Source organism: Cydia fagiglandana, chromosome 19 (assembly GCF_963556715.1).
Source record: "Cydia fagiglandana chromosome 19, ilCydFagi1.1, whole genome shotgun sequence".
NCBI classification, from domain to species: domain Eukaryota; kingdom Metazoa; phylum Arthropoda; class Insecta; order Lepidoptera; family Tortricidae; genus Cydia; species Cydia fagiglandana.
In genome coordinates this window covers 5,190,502-5,216,546 of record NC_085950.1, presented here as the reverse complement: position 1 = coordinate 5,216,546, position 26,045 = coordinate 5,190,502, and the positions used below count along the sequence as shown (strand labels likewise).

Sequence of the window (26,045 nt, the reverse complement as noted above, 5' to 3'; positions counted from 1 at the left end):
CAATGAAACATAATATAACATCCAAATAACTCATATTCTATCTTATTAAAGTATTTCATATCTTTAATTAAAGTATCCAAACCAAATGTATAATTATTTCCATAAATACTCAAACTTTTCACAAATAAACTGCAACCTTAAGTTTAGTACTATAAAGTCTATTTTCCTATTTCCTTTGGCATGTACAGTCGCCACCAGATATATCGGAGCGGCCAAGGTGCTCACAATATCTGAACACGCTCTCTAACGCCACGGCAATAGGGGGGTGTTCAAATATTTGTGAGCACCTGGGCTGCAACGATATATCTGGTAGCGACTGCACTCGTGAAATTTCTTATACATATAGTATGCAGATATTGCAGATCAGTTCAGTGAAAGGCGTCCTTGTGAAGGCCGTTCGCTGACACCGACATTTAAAAGAATAATGCCTTATGTGCCTACTGCCTACAACTCATAGACTAGGAATCCTCTAGACCGAGTTTAGAGCAATTATTTCATATAACCGATGATGCCAAAAATGCGGGGGTGCGCGGGACGAGGTGAGCGAAGTCCCGTGCCGTGATTGGTACGTTCAAAGACACGGACGTCACACAAAGACACTTTCGACTCGAACATGGAGTAAAATTACCGTATGCGTGGCAGAGGGTATGCGTGGGTAGCGCGACTATGCTAAGTCTGGAGGATGTTTTGTCTGTGCTACAACTATACCTTTAAACGAGCACTTCTTGTATATTTATTTATACATAATATATTTCGGGAATCTTGGAAACGGCTCTAACGATTTCGATGAAATTTGCTATATGGGGGTTTTCGGGGGCGAAAAATCGATCTCTTAGGTCTTATTTTTGGGAAAACGGGCATTTTTGTGTTTTTATTTGTTTTCCGAGCATTACTCGGTCTCCCAGATATTAACCCCCTTATTCATAAACGTTTACTAAAGTTGACAAGCCGATAATAATCGTTTGTCCCTTTCCATCATACCAATACGTCGGAAAGGGACAAACGATTATTATCGGCTTGTTAACTTTAGTAGACGTTTATGAATAAGGGGGTAAAGCATTACGGGCCACTTGCGTCAGTGTATAAAAAATACAGTCATTCGAAGCCCTTTAGACAGGGCAATCGTGCGGGGTGCGGTGCGAGGGGCGAGGGGTTGGTCGCGCGCACCCGAGCTGCATACATCACCACTGTTAGTAGCTCGGTACTAGAGCTTCCGATACACGTGTTACACGCTGACACGGGTACCCGTGTTCTTAAGCCCGCCGGGCTTAAGAACCCGAACTACACGAACCCGCCCGGATTCGGAAACGTTTACACGGGTACCCGTGTACACGGGTACACGGATACACGAAATAACGGATCTTATTTACCCGCCGGTTCGACCCTTCACTCTCGTGTAGCGGAGATTGGTGCTATGAAGACATACGATTGAATATGTGGGAGGTTAGGAAGATTCATTTCATTACCTACTTTGCAGTTTTACTGGATTGATTGGTGATGTCAATAATAGGTAGGTAAGTGCACTTTGTTTTAATAATCATAAGATTAAAATTAACAATATCTTAGTAACCGTTGACCTCATTGATAGGTATTTAATTTTCTTCATTGATGTAGTTTTTTAATAATTAAAGTAAACTTAAATGATTATCTAATAAAAAAGTAGATAGTTATGCTTACTGAAACTACAATGAACGGAATATGTTATATTTTCCTTTAGCAAAATCGAATTTCGCTCGCTGTTTTTAGGGTTCCGTACCCAAAGGATAAAACGGGACCCTATTATTAAGACTCTGCTGTCCGTCCGTCCGTCCGTCTGTCACCAGGCTGTATCTCACGAACCGTGATAGCTAGACAGTTGAAATTTTCACAGATGATGTATTTCTGTTGCCGCTATAACAAATACTAAAACAGAATAAAATAAAGATTTAAGTCGGGCTCCCATACAACAAACGTGATTTTTGACCGAAGTTAAGCAACGTCGGGCGGGGTCAGTACTTGGATGGGTGACCGTTTTTTTTGCCTTTTTTGTATTATGGTACGGAACCCTTCGTGCGCGAGTCCGACTTGCACTTGCCCGGTTTTATTAAGTAGCAAAGTACCCTTGTTCGAGCTGCTGAGGTGAAAATCAATTAAATTGGTACAAGACATATCAATCACATTGAACATGCGATAAAATAAAACTGCTAAACAATCGGAGCTCCTGAACCTGAACCTTTGTTTTATTTAAAACTTTATACATTACTTCAATCTCCGCTACACGCCAAGGACAGGTTAGGCCCGCGTGTATTTAAGGTCCGTTTCGCCGTGTACACGGGTACACGGATACACGGATCTTAATTACACGTGTACCCGACTACACGTGCAGACCGGGTCAGAAAACCGTGTACGTGTAGTTCGGAAACGGGTACCGAACACGTGTACACGAAACCCGGACACGTCCGCGAGCCCTACTCGGTACTACTTACATTACGGGGCTAGCGTGTCTTATTTGAAATTTTACTGTTGTTTAGGCAGTTGTATAAAAGTTTGTGACAATACTGACAACGTGACAACCCTACTGTGTTCTTGTGCGGAGTCGGCATACGCTAACATCAAAGGTGTCGGTCCACTGTTACTTTTTACACTGTGCTAAGACCATCTACAAGCTCTATACTCTATAGTCTGTATCTCTAGGTATTTAAATAAAAGTAAACAATCAACTTGTAAATTTTCGGGTATTTGTAACATTTATTGGTTAACCGACCAATTACAAAACCGCATGGGGCCTATTTCTCGAACGGTATTAGTCTGATATTATTAGTGTGTTGCCATGGTAACCCATACGACTTGACAGTTCGTGGACTATAGTACATTGTGCAACATGGGGCGTAAGTTGAATATTGCAAACGAGAGTAAGTTAAATCGCGACGGCTTGCCGGAGCGATTTATAGACTAGTTTGCAATATTACGCCCCGAATTACACACAATGTTTTTCATCACACTTGCGATACAAAAATTAAGTATAAAGACAAAAAACTGTTAATTATGGCACTAGAAACTTCATAAATCCCTAGGGAGAACGCTTTTTGTATAACTCCCGCTAAACCTGCTATTCCACATTCACTGCGAGTGTGATGAAAATAATATTAGTCTAATATCGTTCGAGAAATGGGCCCCTGTATTAGTCACTGAACGACCTGACTTTAACCTACACTATTAAATTTGATCATGTAATGAATCTATAGTTCGTTTTTTTTAGCATTAGAAATAAGGTAAACAATCTTGATGTATCTTTTAATTGAAAAACACATTTTAAAAATAAGTTACGGCAAATATGTAACAATTCTCTCAAGTTCTTTCTAATGCAAAAAAAAAAACGAACTATACCCTCAACTGGCTTATGGCGTCATTTGAGGGTAGATTTTGTTTACTTTCATTTAAATACCTAAAGATACAGAGTGTAGCAAGTCTAGCAAGAGACATAAAGTTGGCATTTACACTTAAGTCCTTTTGAAATTGACAGATACATAAATACCAATATATTTCTTGACCGGCATTTGAGTTATGAATGTTATGAAGGTAAACCTGATTGTGACTGATAAGTAGGCCCCGGTTTGATGCTAATTATGTAGAGACCGGTGCAGTTTATTACTGACAGTCGCCATCAGATATATCGGAGCGGCCAAGGTGCTCACAAATATCTGAACACCCACTCTGATGCCTTGGCAATATCTGATGTTAATGGCAAAACTTAACCTCGGCACTCCCTTTCTGTCCAGTGCAAAACGAAAGAGAAAAACATGCGCTGGATAAGGAGATACAAACAAATTGTACCTAATTGTCACCTATTTTAACCACGACATTTACAGACAACAAAATTGACTATCGATATACCTTAATGCGTTGCAATAGAGGTTACAGTCAATTGTGTCCACGACACAATGCCTATAGTTTCTCAATATCAGACTGAACGACACATATAGCTTACTATATTTAACGTCCGACCATTACTGCGGTTGCATATTTTTAGCACCACTCCAACCACGACATTATCAACCTAATTACAATTGTCTTAAAGACTAAAATCGTTCCCCAAAGCAATTGCATATTATTAGCTTACCAACATTCAACGCACAGCAATACAGACCTTGTGACCATAGTAATAAAGTCGAACGACAAATAGTCGCATGCGCACGTGAGTTGCGTAACGCACGCAATGTAAACAAACGGTATGATTGCGGTGACCTTGAACTTTCAGGAGCTTCCTGAATGGAGATCTAGATAAAAAAAACGGATTTGCATACATTTTTTAACACCCTGTTGACATTTGGGCATTTTTTCCTGCGCTGTAGAGTTGACTTTTTGACTGACTGATGCTGACGGTCTATTTTGAGATAAAAACACAGAAAGCTATAGGCGAAATTTCGATTTCCGATGTTCGCGACAGGTGCACTAAATCAGGCCAGGGGGCTTCATCTTAGGGCCCCCCCACATCTGGCGTCTTTCGAGCGTCGGCGTCTACAATTCTACGGCCGCTGCTCGACGCATCGTCGACGCAGCGTCGACGCAACTGCGCAGCGACGTCATTTTCCATAGCGCTGACCAGACGCCGACAGACGCCGACGCTCGAAAGACGCTAGATGTGGGGGGGCCCTTCCGTCCGTTTCAATCATGTATCTTACTTTCCTGTATCTCTTTACTTTTTTCATGTATCTTTTATTATACGAATAGTTACATACTAAACAGGTCTAGCGAAAAAAGTTACACAATACTGGCCAAATTAAACCAGAAATACTTTGAAATCGGACTATTCCCACTTGCACGTATTTTTGCAAACGGGAACCAACCCACAACAAATACTCATTGAAGTCATTGAAAATCGAACCTTAAGTTAAAACAATGCAGTAAACATTTGAATCTCAGTATTTGGAGTGGGTTGTCTCCCGTTTGAGAAAATAAATCCAATTATTAACAAGTCAGCTGCACGCGTTGTGCCTTCCCGTCTTAATTTTTACAGTAATTTAAATTAGTCACGATTGTATTATGTTTCTGTGGACGATTCAATGGGGGCATATGCTATCGGCCTCTATGTTAAATTGCCTGCCTGTGCTATTATTCCCGCTTTACCCTCTATAGTTACCCCACGCTTTTAAAAAGCTATCGACTAATTCAATCTACCCTCCACAGATTACACGAAGAGATCGAACACTTCTACACATACATGTCGCCAACGGAGACCGAGCACCTCGTCCGCTCTACGGTCGTGAACAGGATCCGTGGCGCTATCCTGACGCTCTGGCCGCAGGCCAGGGTTGAAGTGTTCGGGAGCTTCCGTACCGGCCTCTATCTGCCTACGAGCGACATTGATCTGGTGGTTATAGGTGAGTGGAAACGTACTACAGTCCATGCAAATCTGCTCTACATATGACTCTACGGTGAACGGGATCTGTGGCGCTATCCTGACGCTCTGGCCGCAGGCCAGGGTTGAAGTGTTCGGGAGCTTCCGTACCGGCCTCTATCTGCCTACGAGCGACATTGATTTGGTGGTTATAGGTGAGTGGAAACATACTACAGTCTATCCACATTCGCTCTACATATGGCTCGGTAAACAGGATCCGTGGCGGTATCCTGACGCTAATCTGCAGGCCAGGGTTGAAGTGTTCGGGAGCTTCCGTACCGGCCTCTATCTGCCTACGAGCGACATTGATCTGGTGGTTATAGGTGAGTGGAAACATACTACAGTCCATGCAAATCTGCTCTACATATGACTCTACGGTGAACGGGATCCGTGGCATTATCCTGACGCTAATCTGCAAGCCAGGGTTGAAGTATTCGGGAGCTTCCGTAACGGCCTCTATCTGCATACTAGCGACATTGATCTGGTGGTTATAGGTAAGTGGAAACAGACTACACTTAGGTACATGTCCAGAGCAGGTCATCGGCTCTACATATGATCGACACTTGTGAAGAAAATCCATGGCGATATTCTGACGCTCATTTAAAAACAACTAACGCAAATGTATTGAAAACCTGCCCCCCAATATGACGATAATGGTAAGTATGATGCTTGTGATATTTATTTATATAAACCGTTTGTCAATCACAAAACTAAAGATAACCGAAGTGTAACGGTAAATAGAAACAGTTATAAGATACAATGCCGCTAGCGGGATATTTTTTTGCTACGCCAACCATACCATGAATGAAACTGAAGAAATCACCGCGATAGCCATGTCACCTACGTTTGCTATTTCAGTTACAAATTGGCGTATACTCGCCTCTCCAGCATAAATATTATGCATGTTATAAAGATAAACGACTTTGTGTAAATAGAGTGGGCAGGGTTTATAATTATAAGTATGCCAGTGTGAGATGATGACTCATATAGATTATGAAAATGTGAGCGAATTTAAGTCAACATTTTGCTTGCGCGATAAATACTTGCTGGCGGCAGGATGGGAACAGAGGGGCATTGGCGTCGACGGAAGGCAGTTAACCAATCTGCGTTTCGCCGACGACATAGTCCTCTTCTCATCTTCAGCTACCGACCTCTGCGACATGCTACAGGACCTAAGCAGGGCAAGCCTTGAGGTTGGATTAGTGATGAACATGTCAAAGACTAAGCTCATGACCAATAGTGCACCAATAAGAATAGGAATAGATGGGAGAGAAATAGAATATGTCCATGAGTATATATACCTTGGCCAAATAGTCTCCTTCCAGGCACGGCAAGACAAAGAAGTCGCAAGACGGACCGAGAATGCCTGGAAGAGCTTTTGGTCTATGAAGGAGTACATGAAGGGAAACCTTCCTATACCGCTAAAAAGAAAACTCATGGACATGTGCATTCTCCCCATCCTTACCTACGGAGCGCAGACTTGGTCTTTGACAAAAGTTCAAAAATCCAAACTCAAGGTTTGTCAGCGGGCCATGGAGCGTAGTATTTTGAGCGTGAAATTGACCGATCGCATTAAAAATACAATACTACGCTCCAAAACGCGAATCACTGACGTAGCTGAAACTGCCGCCAAGCTTAAATGGGACTGGGCGGGACACGTCTGCCGTATGCCGGATGATCTGTGGGCGAAAACAGCCACCCGCTGGGTCCCACGGACTGTAAGGCGTCACGGCAGACCTCGTCGGAGATGGCGGGACGAGCTTGACACCTATGAGAGAGACTGGTGGGAGACTTCAGGTGATAGGGATACGTGGAGAAATAAGAGGGAGGCCTTTGCCCAGCAGTGGGACAATATAGGCTCATAATAATAATGCAATTGAAAGAAAACACACACTGAGAAAAAAATCATTACTAAACTAAACCAGGAATTAAATAAACAGTTCTGTACTGGGGAAAAAAATGAAGTTTAGTAATAATTATAGACGTTTCACTATTTCTGTAAAGTTTATTTATTTCTACAAATAACTCAGTAATCCTGAATCTAATTTCAACAAACAGATAATAGAAATTGCAAGAACTAATAGAAATTGCAAAAGTCAATTTGTTCCTATTAGTTGACTCTCCTTGTCCCCGGATTAAGTTTATTTTTGTAATTCTAAGTGTGTTTTTGTTATCCTTTACTCTCAGTGCATGTATTTATAAAATTAACGTGTAAGAAATAACGCAAAAGATGTCAGACATGATTCTACGGCAAGCCATAACGGCACAGAATAAATAATAGTACTAGGTACAGAAGTCTCACTCTCTAACAAAACGTGTCTGTCACGATCAGCACAGATACGGCCGCTAGGTGGCGACAGCGCCACGCGCGGCTTATGGCAAACCCCAAAATTGGGGTCGAACGGATGTACTTTTAGCTACCTGTAGCAAAGCGTCGAAATCGCGGAGTGAGCCACGCCCACGCCTGATAGCGGTGAGTTTCAGTGGGTCATTTCACACATTTACCATTGATTGTATAAGATGAGTAACGTCTAATAAAAAATGGTGCCTCCGAGGTTCACAATTGAAGAAAATAAAAACTTTTTACAAAAAAAAGAAAACCGACTTCAAAAAGGATGAAATAAAATATTATCCTTTTTAAGTCTATGCGTTACCAACTGATATGTTTGAAGTCGGTGCCAAGCCAACTTATGAAGCATACCTACCATGATTTTGGTACGATTCAATAAGTATGTACGTTGGATTGCCTTACACGACGACAATGAACGTACTTTTTGTAGGTACAGTCAACGTTAAAAGTATGTTTACACTTTTCGTCTTATTACAAAGGAGTAAGGTGCAAAAGTGTAAACATATCTTTGACGTCGACTGTACCTGAACACACGATCAAACCTTCTTGGCACAGTCCGTACCATGTTTGTCGGCACGCAAGCGTGGGATTGGGACTGAGTTATTTCCCGTCCCTTATTCAGAGGACTACATTTCAAAATATAAAACAATTCAAAGAATTTACCTTGTTGCCAAATTTCACCTAAATCGGTTCAGTTGTTTAGCCATGAAAAGGCGACAAAGAGGCAGACAGAATTACTTACACATTTATAATAGTTATTAGTACAGTTCTAATGGGATTTATAGTCATAAAGCTGATTATTTTTGACGGGTATTGTTACTACTTGGCTTGGCACCGACTTCAAACATATCAGTTGGTAACGCATAGACTTAAAAAGGATAATATTTTATTTCATCCTTTTTGAAGTCGGTTTTCTTTTTTTTGTAAAAAGTTTTTATTTTTCAATTTTTAGTTTTAATGCATTGTTAAGAGCGCGACGCATCAATGAAAAACAACATCATGATTAACATTCAATGCGTGTACCTACTTTAATAAATATGTAATCAGGAATTTTCTCGAGTCCGTCTGGGAAATTATAATTCCTGTCACTACACTAAATCCATCCTCCGCCCCGCCACTGACCCAATCCCTCAACCCCCCGATAACTCTACCTCACAGCGCATCAACCCCTGATCCATCAACCCCTCGGCCCTGAACCAGCAGCCCTTCAACCACCATTACCCGACCCCTTAACTCCTAACCCTAACCCCCGATCAGTAGCCTTACCAGCTTACCAATAGTTTGACATCGATTTATTCGCTAGCGCGTGTAGCGTAGCTTTCTTTGCATCTCGCTCATACTTGCATATTAGTGCGAGCGAGATGCAAAAGAAGTAAGTTTCGAAGACATTAGCGTCGCTAACTTAGCGAATATGTCAATGTCAAACTCGTGGTAGGGCTACACTTGCACTACATCAAATTGGCGGTTTTCGGAAGCAAATGCTCGAGTTACTTTAGAAAACACTGAAATCACTTTACACGTGCCTTTAAAAACTGAGGAGTTCCCTCAATTCCTCATGGATTCCATCATCAGACCAGAACCAAAAATAATACGGAAACACCTTGGAGGTAACTCCTTCCAAACAAAAAAAGAATTACTCAAATCGGATTACAGGTGCCGGAGTAATCGCTGAACATACTACATTTCAAAAAATCATCATCATTATCATCAAAACAATCATCATCATCAGGTCTACTTCATCAAAGTGGTGGTTTTCGGGAGAAAATGCTCGAGTTGCTTAAGAAACCACCCAAATCACCATGCATGTGCCTTTAAAAATTGAGGAGTTCCCTCAATTCCTCATGGATTCCATCATCAGAACAGAACCAAATTAAAATGGGACCAACTCGGAGGTAGCTCCTTTCAAACAAAAAAAGAATTACTCAAATCGGACCACGGATGTCGGAGTAATCGGTGAACGTACATAGAAAAAAAAAAAATAGCCACAAACGAATACAGAACCTCCTCCTTCTATGAAATGGAAGTCGGTTAAAAATAGAGCTGTACGGCGTCATATGTACAGATGTCACTAAATTGTCAAATGTCAGCTTTTGACAACCACTTAACTACACCTTATAATTCTTATAAAACAAAGTACCCCGCCTCGTCTGTCTGTTTGGGTGTATGTATGGTCGCGATAAACTCGAAAACTACTGAACGGATTTTCATGCAGTTTTCACCTATCAATAGAGTGATTCTTAAGGAAGGTTTAGGTGTAGAATTTGTTAAGGTTTTGAGTCGCCAAGCGAAGCCGGGGCGGGTCGCTAGTACTGCATAATAAAGCGGTATCTACATAAGATGACAAATTTGAAGCTCAACCTTGTAAGACTTGTAATGTTTAATACAGACAAAGAATTTTTCCAACGTTAACACAATTGACCAATCGTAAATAAACCTTATCGCATCAACATAAGGTCCAATCTGCGTTGCTGTTACAAGCCTCTCGGTGCACGCGCACCGCATTCGACTGACTCACGCGCAGCGGAAGATCGTAAACCTGACCGGAAGGACCTATACAGCTTTACGTAACTGGCCGGCATTCTTGCATGCCAATGGGGAAATGTGATTGGCTGAAGGGAGACTGATAAAAATAAATAAATAATTTAGCCCATATACATCCGACTGCTGGGCACAGGCCTCTCAAGCACAAGAGGGATAGGAGAGAATGGAGGGAGGGGGAGGGATAGGGATAGAGAGAGGGAGGGGAGAGGGGGAGGGAGGGGGTGGATAAGATAATATCAACAAATCATTATGGCCAAGAAGGCACTTTCCTAAATCCTCTTGTTAAATTTTGTAAGTATAAAATGATAATTCTTTACAGATGTAATGCATAATTATTTTTCTTCGTATTTTAACGGAAAAGTACGACACGCTCGTACTTTTTCGTACGACACGTTCGTACTTTTTCGTACGACACGTTCGTACTTGCTATTTCGTCAGTCTCGGTACAAAAAGTACTGCATTTGATAGAAGTAGCACGACAAATACGAACGTTTCCGAGAAAATACGATGGAAAATAATTATGCACTACATCTGTAAAAACACATTAACATGACGTAACTTTCGAGAGTTTAAAGTGTTATAACACTTTAAACTCTCGCGTTTTGTACACAAACGGGTCTACCGCGATATAATTTCATTGTTACCTACCTTTACCTTTACCTAAAATTACCTAAAATTCCACTCGCTCATTCTCTCAGCGGAATTTGAGGTAAAAACAATAGTGTAGTAAATAAAGGTAGTGGACCCCGCAGTAATTCCTCAGCCAGAAAAAGCTTTACAGTATGATAAAGTATCAATAAATAAAAAGTATTGTATACATTTCCAAAGAATAATAATAATAGTATTTAAGTAAATACCTAAAGTCTTAAATCGTTAATATCTTTTTACGGAAAATTGCTCCGTTTAAACTTTCTTCTCCGGACATGTTCATGTAACGTATTGCAACAATATATGAAATATCAAAAAAAAAATCCCCGCAGAAATACCAATATTAACAAAATATAATTTTTTGGCGTGGCTTGGACCGGAAAATTGCTCAGTCTAATTTTTTCACTGGAATGCCATTTTATTGCCGATTTATACATACAAATTGAAAATCTAAAAAATTTACCATGTAACTATACTTTTTTTCAGAAATTGCCTTTTTACTCGCTGTGGAAAATTTCTCTATCCATTTTATTTATTGAATTAAGTTCACAGTTTTCTTTCCATTCAACTATAAAAACATCCAAAAAAATAACGAGCCTATTCAAAACTAAACATACCGGGAGCAGTGTATAGGGAGCGGGGTGTACAAGGGATGACAGTTCTTTTGGATATTTTGGATTTAAGTATATACGTGACTACTTAGTATATATTTTAAAAGAAATCAGGCTGAGAAATTTTCCACTCTCAGTTTTTAATAGTTCTAAAATACATAAACTTGGGTATACATTTTTTTTTGGATTTTCTTACCCACTACGCCAAATTATATTATAAGATCATATAAGAAGGAAAAAATGGCAGAGCAATTTTCCGATGAAAATGAGCGCCAAAAAAGTCATTATCGTAAAAAAAATATTCTCATGTTTGACAAAAGTTTTAGATTTTTTTCTAGTATCACATACTGATACAAATAACTTATTTGGTAAAATAATTTTGGACGGAGGAATTACTCGGTTCAATATATAAACAGATTTGTATTTTTACGTATAAATACCTAACTTAGGAGTGGTTTTTTTTTTGGATATTTATATGTTAGTTTCGGCTCATACTATACAATAACCAAGCAAAATTTCATCGACTGAGGAATTAATGTATGGGTCTCCATTAGGGCTCCCGGTATCCGTGTTACACGCCGAAACGGATACCCGTGTTCTTAAGACCGGCGGTGCTAAGAACACGGTTTACACGGAACCGCCGAGATCCGGATACGTATCCAAGAAACGTTTCTCAGATACGTATCTCCGTTTAGTATCTCCGTTTACACGGGTACTTAAAACCGGCCCGAACGGATCCGAAACAGTTTGACCCAATCAATGCTCTAGGTCTGCGTATGCAAGGTCTAATATTGAATGTTGACTTCAGATTAACTCGTTTGGCGTACGATTTTTTTTATTATTATTTGTAACTGTGTTGATATAACATATTTAGCCAACTATACAATATATGAATCAAAGTAGGTGTCCCTATTCTATATTATTGTCTACTATTTTTAATTTTATACCTACTCGTCCCTAGTTTAATACCTTTTTTTTACTATGATTGCTAGTAGGCTAATTTTATTACATAATTATATTTCAATCAAAGAAACACATTTTATATATATGTTATGGTTTAAGTAGTATAGTTTCGTGAAGAATACTTAGATGTGCAGACAAATACTACCTATATTAGTTAAAAATAACAATTAGAAAATAATTATGAATTACTTTGTGGTTATTTGTTATTTTTATCAATTTTCTGCTGCGCGTAAAACAGCAAATCTGCCAACGACGCAAAAAAAAGTACACACAAGCGGCATTCGAAGCGCAGGATTTCACGCGAGAACCTTATAAACCCATGTTACCTTGGTTACCTTGCGATTATATTGTTAAATACATTAACATAGATCTCAAAATTGGTAATCATTCATGTTCACTTGGGTCACTTTCACACTAGTGTTCAGGTAATAAATGCCGGCCGGTGGTGTTCCATTCATTAGAACGTGTTGTTTTCCAATACCCTTTTGTCTGATATCGCTAAAAACAAGTAGGTTCCCAAACCATTATCAGAACTGCCACCGCCAATTATAAGCTTTATGTCGGTGTAATAAGGTGAACACGTCTACACAAGATATTGTAACAAATGCAGCGGCAAAAATTTAAGAAGTAAAATTAGTTTTTTAGTTAAGTTTCCCATTGTTTTATAGCCGCTGCGGCCCGCACCATACTATAAAAAGCATTTTATATGATAAGAGGGAGATCAAAAACAATTAGAATGAACAAGAAATAAATATGATTTTTAAAATATTTTGTTTAAGTATGACTCCAGTTCGCCACTTAGTCCGTCAGTTCGTAAAATACAGTATTTCCAAGTTATCTTAATTTAAAATCGTTTTTGTTTTGTTGCTAAATATTGCAAATAATATTTATTAGTACAGTCTTAAAGTTCATTTTATATGATAATAAGATGTAAGACTTTTCGTAAATTCAAAATTAATTATATTAAAAGTTGTAGGTACATTTCTTATTGGCAGATACACATGATAATTTTTAATTTTTACATGGTTTACTATAACAATACATACTAAGATGTCTGGCTTACGTAAGTTAAAAAATAATTAGATTAAAAAATATACATTTCTTATTGACAGAATACATTCAATGAAATGTACCTACATATTCGAGAAAACTCACACATACATTGTAGGTAATATCAGTAATATGATTGACAATTGATTGAATTTTTACTACATAGGTATATACATACTTATAGAACTTATATTTACAGCTTATTAAAAATATAGGAAATGTTTAAAAATGTGCAATTGGTAAGAATATTGTATACCTACCAGATCATGCATGGCCAGGTTTTATCGTGTACTGTCTTTATACTTACTCTTTATTGCTTTTATTTTTTATTACTAGCACTTTATATTTATTGCTATCAAGTTATAATTATAATAAACCATAAAGTACCTATCTACCTATTAGTACTTATTTGAAGTCTTATATGAAATACATTTTTGATAAGTAGCATACTATAGGTATAGTATTTCTAATTTTCTACTCGTATTGCAATGCAACATTGCAAGCAAAAACTACCTGCTCAGAAAATGTTTATAAACCGTTTATTGAATTTCGACTCTATGAACCACGGATTAAGGTTAAATATGACAAAAACTCGTCATAAATCTTTTGTCTATTCATTTGTAGCTCGTACGCCGGTTCGTTCCTTCGCTACTCGTCAAGGACGTGTCCGGAGCCACGGGTAAATAAGATCCGTTTCTTCGAATACCCGTTTATCCGTGGAAACGGATCTTAATTACACGTTTCTTAATTACACGTGCGGAACGGGCCAGAAAACCGTGTAACGTGTTATTCGGAAACGGGTATTCGAAACGTGTAAACGAAACACGGACTCGACCGCGAGCCCTAGTCTCCATACAACAACTTGCTTCGTTTACTACACTACAACGAAATATATCGCGGTAGACCCGTTTGTGAAGTTAAATATATGACGTAACTTAGTCAGAGATTGCATACGTCACTTTTTTGGAGCATGGTAATACCGCGACTGCGTCATATTTTGTATAACTAGTGGCGCTCGGCCAATTATCGCCGTTATGACGTAGATACAACTATTATCACTTACCCATGCCAGTAAAAAAAGATTTACTCGGAACGATCAGAAACCATGTTTATGTACAGACAACAAAAACAGAACATTCAGGACCCAACTCACAGCCATATTTGAACTTTAAGATACGCCAAATGATAGATATGGAAACGATACAGATTAGATATGTCAGTGTCAAATAAGTGTCAAAAGTGAGGACTTCACTTTTTGTTTGTAGTCCTCACTTTTCACACTTTTTTGACACTGACATATCCAATCTATGTCGTTTCCATATCTATTATTTGACGTATCTTAAACAGAATAAAATAAAGATTTAAGGCGCTCTTATATTAGATTATAGAGTTTTACGTTTCCGAGGGGGTGAAGCAGACGAGTGGTAGAACAGGCGGGCGGGCGCCCCGCGCGCCCCGCCGCACCATTCTCGCGCAGCACGTCTACGTCCTTATTCTGGCGCCATCGGTATTCTGAATATTCTGATTTGTCAGTTCCGGGATTTTTTCCGGCAATTAATATCGAATAAGGTTTATTAGCAAATTCGTATTTTAATGAGTATTTAATGAAATTATATACAATATGAGAGTATACCCCGACAAACTAAGAAACTAATCAAATTATACCCAATTATTATGAGGCAGAAATTAGTACTTACTTACCTTAAAAATATAATAGAGTTAGACCAAGAAAATTCTGCAACGATTTTGATTGCACACGCAGTGCAAGTGTTATTTTGAACGACAAACCTTTATGAAATTATGATTAACACTTGCACTGCGTGTGCAATCAAAATCGTCGTAGACTTGGTCTAATTCCAGAAGTCAATTTCGGGCAAGTAGGTATTGAAAATAAGGAAGAATACTGTAGTTCGTTTTTTTAGCATTAGAAAGTACTTGAAAGAAGGTAAGCGATCTTGACATGTCTTTTAATTGAATAGCGCTTTTTAAAAATCAGTAACTATTACTTATGAAAGCTTATTTTATATATTAGGACTTTTATTTTATATAAAATCAATCAACATTTGCATGATGTGTCGCATCCCCGTAGCTGCAGGCGTCCATAGGCTATGGTGAATGCGGGTCGTATGCTTGCTTGCCACCAGTGTGGTATATAAAAACAGCATTTTTTGGAATAAATTTCCATATAGCACGGTACGGACTTGGCGGAAATAAGGTAGAAGTACCAGTGCTCAACGCTGCACTAGTATTCGACACGGGCACTTTATGTCAAAGTGACAAGAATTAAATTTGAATACAGAAAGATCGTCGCCGTTCAAATTTAACCTATATTACTTTGACATAAAGTATAGTGTGTAGCTTTCAATTAGAGCTCAACGGCTAATCCTATTGTCTATTGTTAAGTAAAACCGCACGTGCTACTTACCTGCAAAAAAGGGTCTTAATTATTTTATTCGGCACCTGAGCGTGGGCTAAGCCAACGCTAAAAAAACCAGTGTAGGTGCGCTCTCCGATAACGCGCCTTTGTTACGCATCTCGATGACACATTTTAGACTGGTTCTGTAGCGTTCGACTCGCCGGCATTCAGTAACTGAAGTACGTATTTTTTATGCAGGTGGTGGGATAAGGGCAGGGGAAAGAAGAAGGTTGTAGCACGTGGCATTAGCGGTTTTACTTAACAAAAGGATTAGCCGTCGAGTTCTATTTGAAAGCTACACACTATACCCATGTCGAATACTAGTGCAGCGTCGAGCACTAGTACTTCTACCTTACCCAATCATCATTCATCATTCTCTTGCCCTTGTCCCATTCACTTGGGGTCGGCGCAGCATGTCTTTCACTTCCACACCTCTCTGTCGCCCGTCATTTCATCATTCACTTGCATTCGTTTCATATCATCTCTCACACAGTCCATCCATCTTTTCCTCGGTTTTCCTTTCCTCGTACTTCCCTCCACATTCATTCGTAATACCTTTCGCGTCACATGACTTTCATCCCTCCGCATCACATGGCCGTACCACGCTAGGCGATTTGCCCTTACTTTTTCTGTTATGGGTGCAACTTTCAGGCTTCCTCTTATATATTCATTCCTAATCCTATCCATTCTCGTCACGCCACACATCCATCTCATCATTCTCATCTCCGCTACATGCAATCTACCTTACCCAATATTAAACAGAAAACCATTTTAGGCATTTTTCGACCACTTCCCTTAAAACGCATGTAGGTAACTCGGAAACTAAAAGCGGTGAAATGATGGTGGTAACCATACACTAAACACTCCCACATATGTATTTGAAATCCGTACACATATGTTTAAAAATGATTAAATTTGATTAATTTAATAGCCTTTAATAAAATATGTTTACACAATTTATCAATCGTGACTGAATTCCGGATTGGTTAGATGGGTGTGTGCCTTTGCTTCCCAACTTGTTATAAAATGACAATATGATGGGCGAATGTCTGAAATGTCACAGTAATTAAGAATCATTTTGCTTTTCTTCGTAAGCATGTTGAAAAACATTGTGTGTATAACATTATTTGCATATTTATACAGTGATTACCCATTTTATGAAACGTCCACTAAACTAGCATAGGTCCGACGCTGGCAGTGGCCACGGGCGTACTGGCGCGGGGAATGGGCGCAAGGTATTGCCGCGTAGGGTGTAATTTAGTAGGCAAAAGTTGAATTCATAAAATTATGAATGAAAAGATTAACGTATCGATAAAAGGACCAGCAATAACGAAGATTTACTTAAAAGCTATCGAATGAGGTAAGTTTCATATCCATTTTCGTCGTAGTACTTCTAAAATATGGATCAAAAGACAGCTTTAAGCATGTTTTCAACTTAAGATTCTATCGAGAAAATAATGAGCCGTTGTGTTTCTGACAAGCAATAACGTAGTTCAAGGACTAAAGTTATACATACTAGAAAATAAAGCATGAAATCCTTGTAAAAGTCTGTAAATATGTTTACAAAAAAGCGCATTTTACTACACACCGCGCCTTAAGTGGGCTCCCATACAACAAACGTGATTTTTGACCGAAGTTAAGCAACGTCGGGCGTGGTCAGTACTTGGATGGGTGACCGTTTTTATAGATAATGGTACGGAACCTTTCGTGTGCGAGTCTGACTCGCATTTGGCCGCTTTTTTCATAGACTTTACAAACACCTCGTCTACAATCAATAGCTCTTTGCGCGTAGTAAAATAGGTCACATTGTAAGCTAAACTGTGCTAGCCTTAGACATTCCGCTTTCGCAGTTACTCCGATTGACGTAATTTAATTAACCTAATGTAGTAAACCACGTTTAAAATGCATTTAGAGTAAGCGATACGGGGTTTTATGTCAACGTCATAAGGGATAGTTGTGGTGGTTATGTTTGTTGGTGATTGATTTATGTAACAAATAATGACGTACAGTCACCTGCAATAATATGTTACGCAACGAAGGCTGCAAAAATATGTGACACGCTCTTAAGGTTCTACAAATTAAGATCGTGTCAGATATTTTTGCAGCCTTCGTTGTGTAACATATTATTGCAGGACTGTACGTGGATCTTTGACTAACCAGGCCATGCTCCATATTCGAATCGAAAGTGTCTTTGTGTGACGTCCGTGTGTTTGAACGGACCAATCACGGCACGGGACTTCGCTCACCTCGTCCCGCGCACCCCCGCATTTTTGGCATCATCGGTTGCATGAAATAATTGCTCTAAACTCGGTCTAGAGGACTCCTAGTCTATGATCTCACCCAATATAATGAATTCACGTTTTATTCGCAAAATCGGCGAATCGTCGTAAACATTCTATGAAAAACTCTAACCTCCTTGTTCATAAAACTTTACGGGCCTGATTTAGTTAAATTATGTTTTATCCCTTTCTTACAAATACATAAGTCAAAATGACAGATAAGGACAAACGATTATTACTTAGCTAATTGAGGTTTGTAGCGCGTTTATTATGAATAAGTTTTTGGCAAAAAATTCATTTTTGGTACAAGCTTTTATCGCTGACTGTACTTTTCTTACGACAGACAACTAATACTCATCGATACAATTCTAAACCCCTAACACAATTAGGTTGCGTTGTTTCATCACAGAGTTCCTATGGCCAACTCCTGTCTCCATCATCAGATCAGCTCGATGGTACCATAAATGCCATAATATTGCATTGTCATGCGATTTATACATGCATGCAAATTTCAGCTTAATCGGAAACCGGGAAGTGGGTCAAATTTAACTTGCAAGATTTGATTACTTACAGACAGACAGACAGACAGACAACGGTCAGGTGAAACTAAATAAAAGCTTGTAAAGAAACTAAATAAAAGCTTGTAAATAAGGTGGTAAAAGTATATAAATAGGGACAGATTTAGCTCAATTTATATACAAAATTACACATTCTTTAACTGTCGCTCGGTGCGAACTTTAGTTTCGGAACGAAAATATGGTAAAAATGTAATTTCCCAAAGCCTCGGAGGGTCGTGGCCTGAAAACTAAGCGGGCGAACTCGTAAATAGGAAAATTCCTACAAATCGCGGAGTGGGCATTAGCACTAGGCGGTCCATGCTTGACTATGACGTCATTGGACTAGTTTGTCTAGGGTAAAACCTGGGTACATGCCCCACTTTTTGGAAAAGCCTCATAATTTCGAAACTAGCTTTTTATTGCGAGTTCGTTCATGTAGTACCTTCTCGGTAAGAGGCCTCTGTCCGTCTGTTTGTCTACAGGTTGTATCTCATGAACCATGATAGCTAGACAGTTGAAATTTTTACAGATATTTCTGTTGCCGCTATAACAACAAATACTAAATCTAGAATAAAATAAATATTAAAGTGGGGCTCCCATTCAGCAAACGTGAGTTTTTTGCCGTTTTTTGCGTACGGAACCCGTAGTGCGCGAGTCCGATTCGCACTTAGCCGGTTTTTAAACGATAAACCAAATTGCACGCGTCAAACCGGGATATGATAATAAATTATTATTACAAACCTCGACTTTAATTTTGTTTTTATTACGTTTAAACTAGCGACCAGCCCCGGCTTCGCACGGGTTAGCAGATTATACACTTAAACCTACCTCATGCAAGAATCACTCTATTGATAGGTGAAAACCGCATGAAAATCCGTTTAGTTTATCGCGAATAACATACAAACACTCAAACAGACAGACGCGGCGGGGGACTTTGGGCCCGATTCGGATTTTGAAATAGACATCTATTAGATATCTATTAGACATCACCAAGATACGATAACGATATGTTTAAGATCTAACCTGTCAAATTTGACATTTGCGCGATTCTGGAGATACTCTTGAACGATTTCCACAGGATATGACTTAGAGATCCAATTCACATCTAATAGATATCTTACTTCATCTAACGTAAAAGTGACATTGGTTGCCCGAATTGCGCCGCAAAAGAGAACTAGTTGATATCTAAACTATAACGTATCTAGAATGGATCTAGTACGTGTCGTCTCTTGTGAATATCTTGAAGTTCGAATACGGCAGTTTGTTAATGTGTAGTGATAGAAAGATGTCCCTGAAGATAAAAATCACAAAGATAATAGTTTGAAGCGCTGGTAGCCTAGCGGTGAGAGCGTGCGACTTGCAATCAGGAGGTCGCGTGTTCAAACCCCGGCTCGTACCAATGAGTTTTTCGGAACTTATGTACGAAATATCATTTGATATTTACCAGTCGCTTTTCGGTGAAGGAAAACATCGTGAGGAAACCGGACTAATCCCAATAAGGCCTAGTTTACCCTCTGGGTTGGAAGGTCAGATGGCAATCGCTTTCGTAAAAACTAGTGCCTACGTCAAATCATGGGATTAGTTGTCAAGCGGACCCCAGGCTCTCATGAGCCGTGGCGAAATGCCGGGATAACGCGAGGAAGAAGAAGAGACTCAAACAGACAGACGCGGCGGGGGACTTTGGGCCCGTTTCGGATTATGAAATAGACATCTGTTAGATATCTATTAGACATCACCAAGATACGATAACGATATGTTTAAGATCTAACCTGTCAAATTTGACATTTGCGCGATTCTGGAGATACTCTTGAACGATTTCCACAGGATATGACTTAGAGATCCAATTCACATCTAATAGATATCTTACTTTATCTAACGTAAAAGTGACATTGGTTGCCCGAATTGCGCTGCAAAAGAGAACTAGTTGATATCTAAACTATAACGTATCTAGAATGGATCTAGTACGTGTCGTCTCTTGTGAATATCTTGAAGATCGAATACGGCAGTTTGTTAATGTGTAGTGATAGAAAGATGTCCCTGAAGATAAAAATCACAAAGGTAATAGTTAAAATATCAAACTTGAACGTGTAATCTAGGTTTACTTCATGGTTACAAGTATACTGACATAGAATATTTTATAAAATAAACTTCCGCATAAAATCGCTCCGCAACGTGATATCTTGAGATAAGATAAATATATAGTGGTACGATTAACATATTAAATATTAAACACATAAGTAAACACTTATAGGTCGCTATAACAAAACTGATTTGTGACGTTATCTATGAAAAGGGACCTTATTGTCGATGGCGCTTACGCTATTATTAACGATGCTCCGATATAAATACAATGCCGCGCGACGCTGTGCGGCGTAAGCGCCATCTACAATAAGGGCCCTTTTCATACATAATGCCCCATTTTATAACACACCGATTTTCACGTGTGTACGCGTGACACGCACGCATTCACATCTCGAGGGCTGAAAGGTAAATGGCAGGCGCAATTCCGAATAAATTATAATCGGCCAAGTGCGAGTCGGACTCGCGCACGAAGGGTTCCGTCGCATTACGCAAAACGGCAAAAAAATCAAGTTTGTTGCATGGGAGCCCTATTTAATTATTTAATTTATAATTAATGGTAATTTTAATTTGTTTTTAGTATTTGTTGTTATAGCGGCAACAGCCGGCCTAGCCAAGGTTACAATCGCTATTTCTTCGACATCGAAAAGCGTTATGTCTCTCTATCACTCTTCCATATTAGCGCGACAGTGACAGTTGCGTTTCGATCGCTACGGAGCGTAAGCGATTGGCATCTTGGCTACGCGGCCAGATATACATTATCTGTGAATATTTAAACTGTCTAGCTATCACGATTCATGAGATACAGCCTGGTGACAGACGGACAGTGGAGTCTTAGTAATAGAGTCCCGTTTTTATCCTTTGGGTACGGAATCCTGTTGAAATTTTCACAGATATATTTCTGTTGCCGCTATAACAACAAACACTAAAAACATAGACAACACATCCTCCAGACTGAGTCGCGCTACCCCCTCTGCCACAAATATACGGTAGTTTTACTCCATTTTTGAGTCAAAGTGTCTTTGTTGAACGGACCAATCACGGCACGTGACTCGCTCACCTCGTCCCTCGCACCCCAGTATTTTTGGCAGCATCGGTTTCATGAAATAATTGCTCTAAACCCCGTCTAGAGGATTCCTAGTCTATGACTTAAAAGTACGGAACCCTCGGTGGGCGAGTCCGACTCGCCCTTGTCCGGTTTTTAGGGTTCCGTACCCAAAGGGTAAAACGGGACCCTATTACTAAGACTTCGCTGTCCGTCCGTCCGTCCGTCTGTCACCAGGCTGTATCTCACGAACCGTGATAGCTAGACAGTTGAAATTTTCACAGATGATGTATTTCTGTTGCCGCTATAACAACAAATACTAAAAACAGATTTAAATAAAGATTTAAATGGGGCTCCCATACAACAAACGTGATTTTTGACCAAAGTTAAGCAACGTCGGGAGTGGTCAGTACTTGGATGGGTGACCGTTTTCTTTTTGCTTTTTTTTTTTTGCATTATGGTACGGAACCCTTCGTGCGCGAGTCCGACTCGCCCTTGTCCGGTTTTCATATCTTCTGTGTCAGGAGAACGCGACGTCTGGCGTAAGCATTACTCATTTACGGGCCAGACATGACATACTTGGTAATTGGATGAGTCGACATCTTGAAATTCGCTTTTATGGATCAGATCTTACTTAAACTGGTATATTTCATACGACTACGGCAAAGCAAAAGATGTGAATTTAAAAACCGGGCAAGTGCGAGTCGGACTCGCGCAAGAACGGTTCCGTACCATAAAGCAAAAAAAAAACGGAAAAAAATGCAAAAAGAAAACGGTCACCCATCCATGTACTGACCACGCCCGACCCCGACGTTGCTTAACTTTGGTCAAAAATCACGTTTTCTGTATGGGAGGGAGCCCCACTTAAATCTTTATTTTATTCTGTTTTTAGTATTTGTTGTTATAGCGGCAACAGAAATACATCATCTGTGAAAATTTCAACTGTCTAGCTATCACGGTTCGTGAGATACAGCCTGGTGACAGACAGACGGACAGACGGACGGACAGACGGACGGACAGCGAAGTCTTAGTAATAGGGTCCCGTTTTACTCTTTGGGTACGGAACCCTAATGAACTATGTAAAAGTAGTTACATATATGATAATTATAAGCCTAAGTACAATCAGTGGGGAGACACTCCAGACTTCGGGCAAACTCGGCTCTGTTCGGCTCAGCATTGCTCCGAGCAATTATTAGGGTTGATACAACTTGACGTTCCTTTGTGTGCACGACCACAGATATGATAATGGCTTGAATTTTGACAACCCTAAATAGCCGAAAGGAATAGTGCCATATTATAAGTGAGGGATATCATGATTCGACCCTTGAAATCGCTGTCAAACTTCGGTTTTGTAGGAAGTGTCCTTTCTGTACGGTAGTATTATTACTTATTCCGTGGTACAATATAGCTACAACACTACAAGACTTCCGTTTTGATCCTCCATGTGAACATAAAGTTTAAATTAGTTTATAGTTATACGGGTGGGTTTCTCAAAGGATCTCTTTGTTATTGGACAATACTAGTGCCATGTGCGAACAGATTGCATATGAATCGTATTATGTACTACTATTACATTGTTAACTTTATAATATTGTAGAGAACCTACTAGGGATGAGCTCACAGTCTGTAAAGTTTTGTAAATATCAGCAGAATAGTACCTACGCTCATCTACAAACAATCATAGTTATGAAATGTCAGCATCGATCATACGTACGGATATCCATTAGTTCACCATTTGATCTATAGTCCTTATCCTTACCCTAAACCAGCGGTTTCAATCTTTTTTTTTGACGGAACCCTTTTGGAAAGCGAAATACTTGATTGGAACCCTACATTGTACGTAAAATTTAACCTAACCCTACATAAAATTTTTCGAGGCGACTAAAAGAGTATTCTAAATTGTCGCGAAACCCTAGGGTTCCGCGGAACACACTTGGAGCATTCCACGGGCTGTCCCGTACAAACGCATTTTACTTCCTGTGTTGCGATTATTTTTCTGTGCATATTTTTGACCATTTGTCATAGAAAAGGAATCTCTTATACCTTTAAATCTTCAGAAACTTCGCGTTTGTACGGGACAACGGTAGATAATTCCATGGAATGCTCCACTTAGAGTATGGCTGCCCTATACTATACTGGATATAGTGGATATCCAGTACAATTTAAGGACTATAACCCAAATAATTTTTCTGTTTTCCGTTCAGAAACCGTCAACTTTCGGCGTTTTGGCCCGCTGCGCTAAACGTGGCTACTTCTGTCTACAGAAACATCTCCAACCTCCTCCTCAAACCTCGGGCCGTAAACAAGAAAGCCTTAGATCTTCAGCCTAGAACCTGGGAGTCAGTAGTACCTACTCGAGAGCCACTGATCTATTTACGTGGGACTCGATCCCACATCCTCATACCGGTCCAATGATGTAATGTTGGCGGTGCAATGTTGTTGTGTGATCGGGCGGTAATGCGCCAACGCATGTCCTCAAAGGTGGTCACCTTAAACCTTAGGGCTTCTCCCACATCTAGCGTCTTTCGAGCGTCCGCGTCTACAACTCTATGGCCGCTGCTCGACGCAACGTCGACGCAACTGCGCAGCGACGTCATTTCCCATAGCGCTGACCAGACGCCGACGCTCGAAAGACGCTAGATGTGGCCCCCCCCCTTAGAATTCAGATCTGCCGTGCTAACAACATGCAGTAATCGCAGTTGAAAAGTCATGCAATTGTTTATCTTGTTCTCTTTGAATAAGTTCTTTATTTAAACGATGATTTTAACTGACTGACGCAAGTACTGCGCATACAATAAGCAGGGCAGAGATGTCGCTTGTGACGTCGCCACAGTTGCAATGGCTAAATTCGCGTTGTTTGACGGAAGGTCAGCTGGCGGAATTGGTAACGCATTGGACCGGCAATCCAAGGATGTGGGTTCGAGTCCCACGTTCGCCAGAGTTGATCATCGTTGATTTTTAGGGTTTCGTACCTCAAAAGGAAAAAACGGAACCCTTATAGGATCACTCGTGCGGCTTTCTGTCTGTCCGTCTGTCACAGCCTATTTTCTCGGAAACCACTGGACCAATTAAGTTGAAATTTGGTACACAATTACACATATGTAAAATAGTGGCCCACAGATGGACATGTTTTTTTTTATAACTTTAAAATACATAGGTTCGAAGTTATTTAAAATTATAGCCAATAAAAAGACCATTCCCCCCCTTTATCTCCGAAACTACTGGGTCTAAAATTTTGAAAAAAAAAAACATAAAATAGTTCTTTACCTATAGATGACAGGAAAACCTATTAGAAATTTGCAGTCAAGCGTGAGTCGGACTTATGTGCGGAACCCTTGAAACGCGAGTCCGACTCGCACTTGGCCGGTTTTTTTTATTGTGATTGACATCTGTATTTACAATTTATAGATATAAGATTGAGTGTAATAGTTAGCGTTTCTACCATCACAGTTCGCAAATGTCTCTGCTAGTACGTCTATTTATATCGCCGCTCGGCCTCGCATTTCTATTACGATTCGACAGCTTTGTTTGGCGGCTGGTGTTTGATGGTTCGACGACCTTTGGAAATTTGCAGACTGTTTTTTACAAGCTTTTATTAAGTTTTACCTGACCGTTGTCTGTCTGTCTGTCTGTAATCAAATCTTGCAAGTTAAATTTCATCCACTTCCCGGTTTCCGATTGAGCTGATATTTTGCATACATACGTATGTCGGGTGACAATGCAATATTAAGGTGTCATCGAGCTGATCTGATGATGGAGACCGGAGGTGGCCATAGGAACTCTGTGATAGAACAACGAAACCTAATTGTGTTTGGGGTTTTTAGAATTGTCTGGATGAGTATTAGTTGCCTGTGGAAAAAAAAGTACAGTCGGCGATAAAAGCTTGTACCAAAAATGAAATTTTTGCCAAAACTTATTTGCTATTGACTCTTTGTGACTACATGGCCAGGCCTCTACTACTTTTTCGCGGGCCGAAATTGCAGGGTTAGGGCAAATCTGCCACTGGAACCGCTTAATAATAAAGTAACTTAAAAACACTTAAAAGGTAGGATAAATCATTAATTTTAGAAAGGAACATAATAGTACATTTCGATGCTAGTGCGGAAGGTATAAATAATAATAAATAAAT

The 26,045-nt window shown here is 39.7% G+C and overlaps 1 protein-coding gene and 1 non-coding gene across 2 annotated transcripts in view; both read left to right on the top strand.

Annotated features, from left to right (window-relative positions):
• Nucleotides 1-26,045, top strand: part of LOC134673905 (non-canonical poly(A) RNA polymerase protein Trf4-1-like) — a 36,882-nt gene that overhangs the window by 1,902 nt on the left and 8,935 nt on the right. The window contains exon 2 of the mRNA XM_063531959.1: nucleotides 5,167-5,360. Within this exon, the coding sequence (XP_063388029.1) occupies nucleotides 5,167-5,360 (194 nt within the window). The remainder of the gene's footprint in view (nucleotides 1-5,166; nucleotides 5,361-26,045) is intronic.
• Nucleotides 24,783-24,854, top strand: Trnaa-ggc (transfer RNA alanine (anticodon GGC)). The gene has a single exon. It is a non-coding gene; the product is annotated as a tRNA-Ala (tRNA).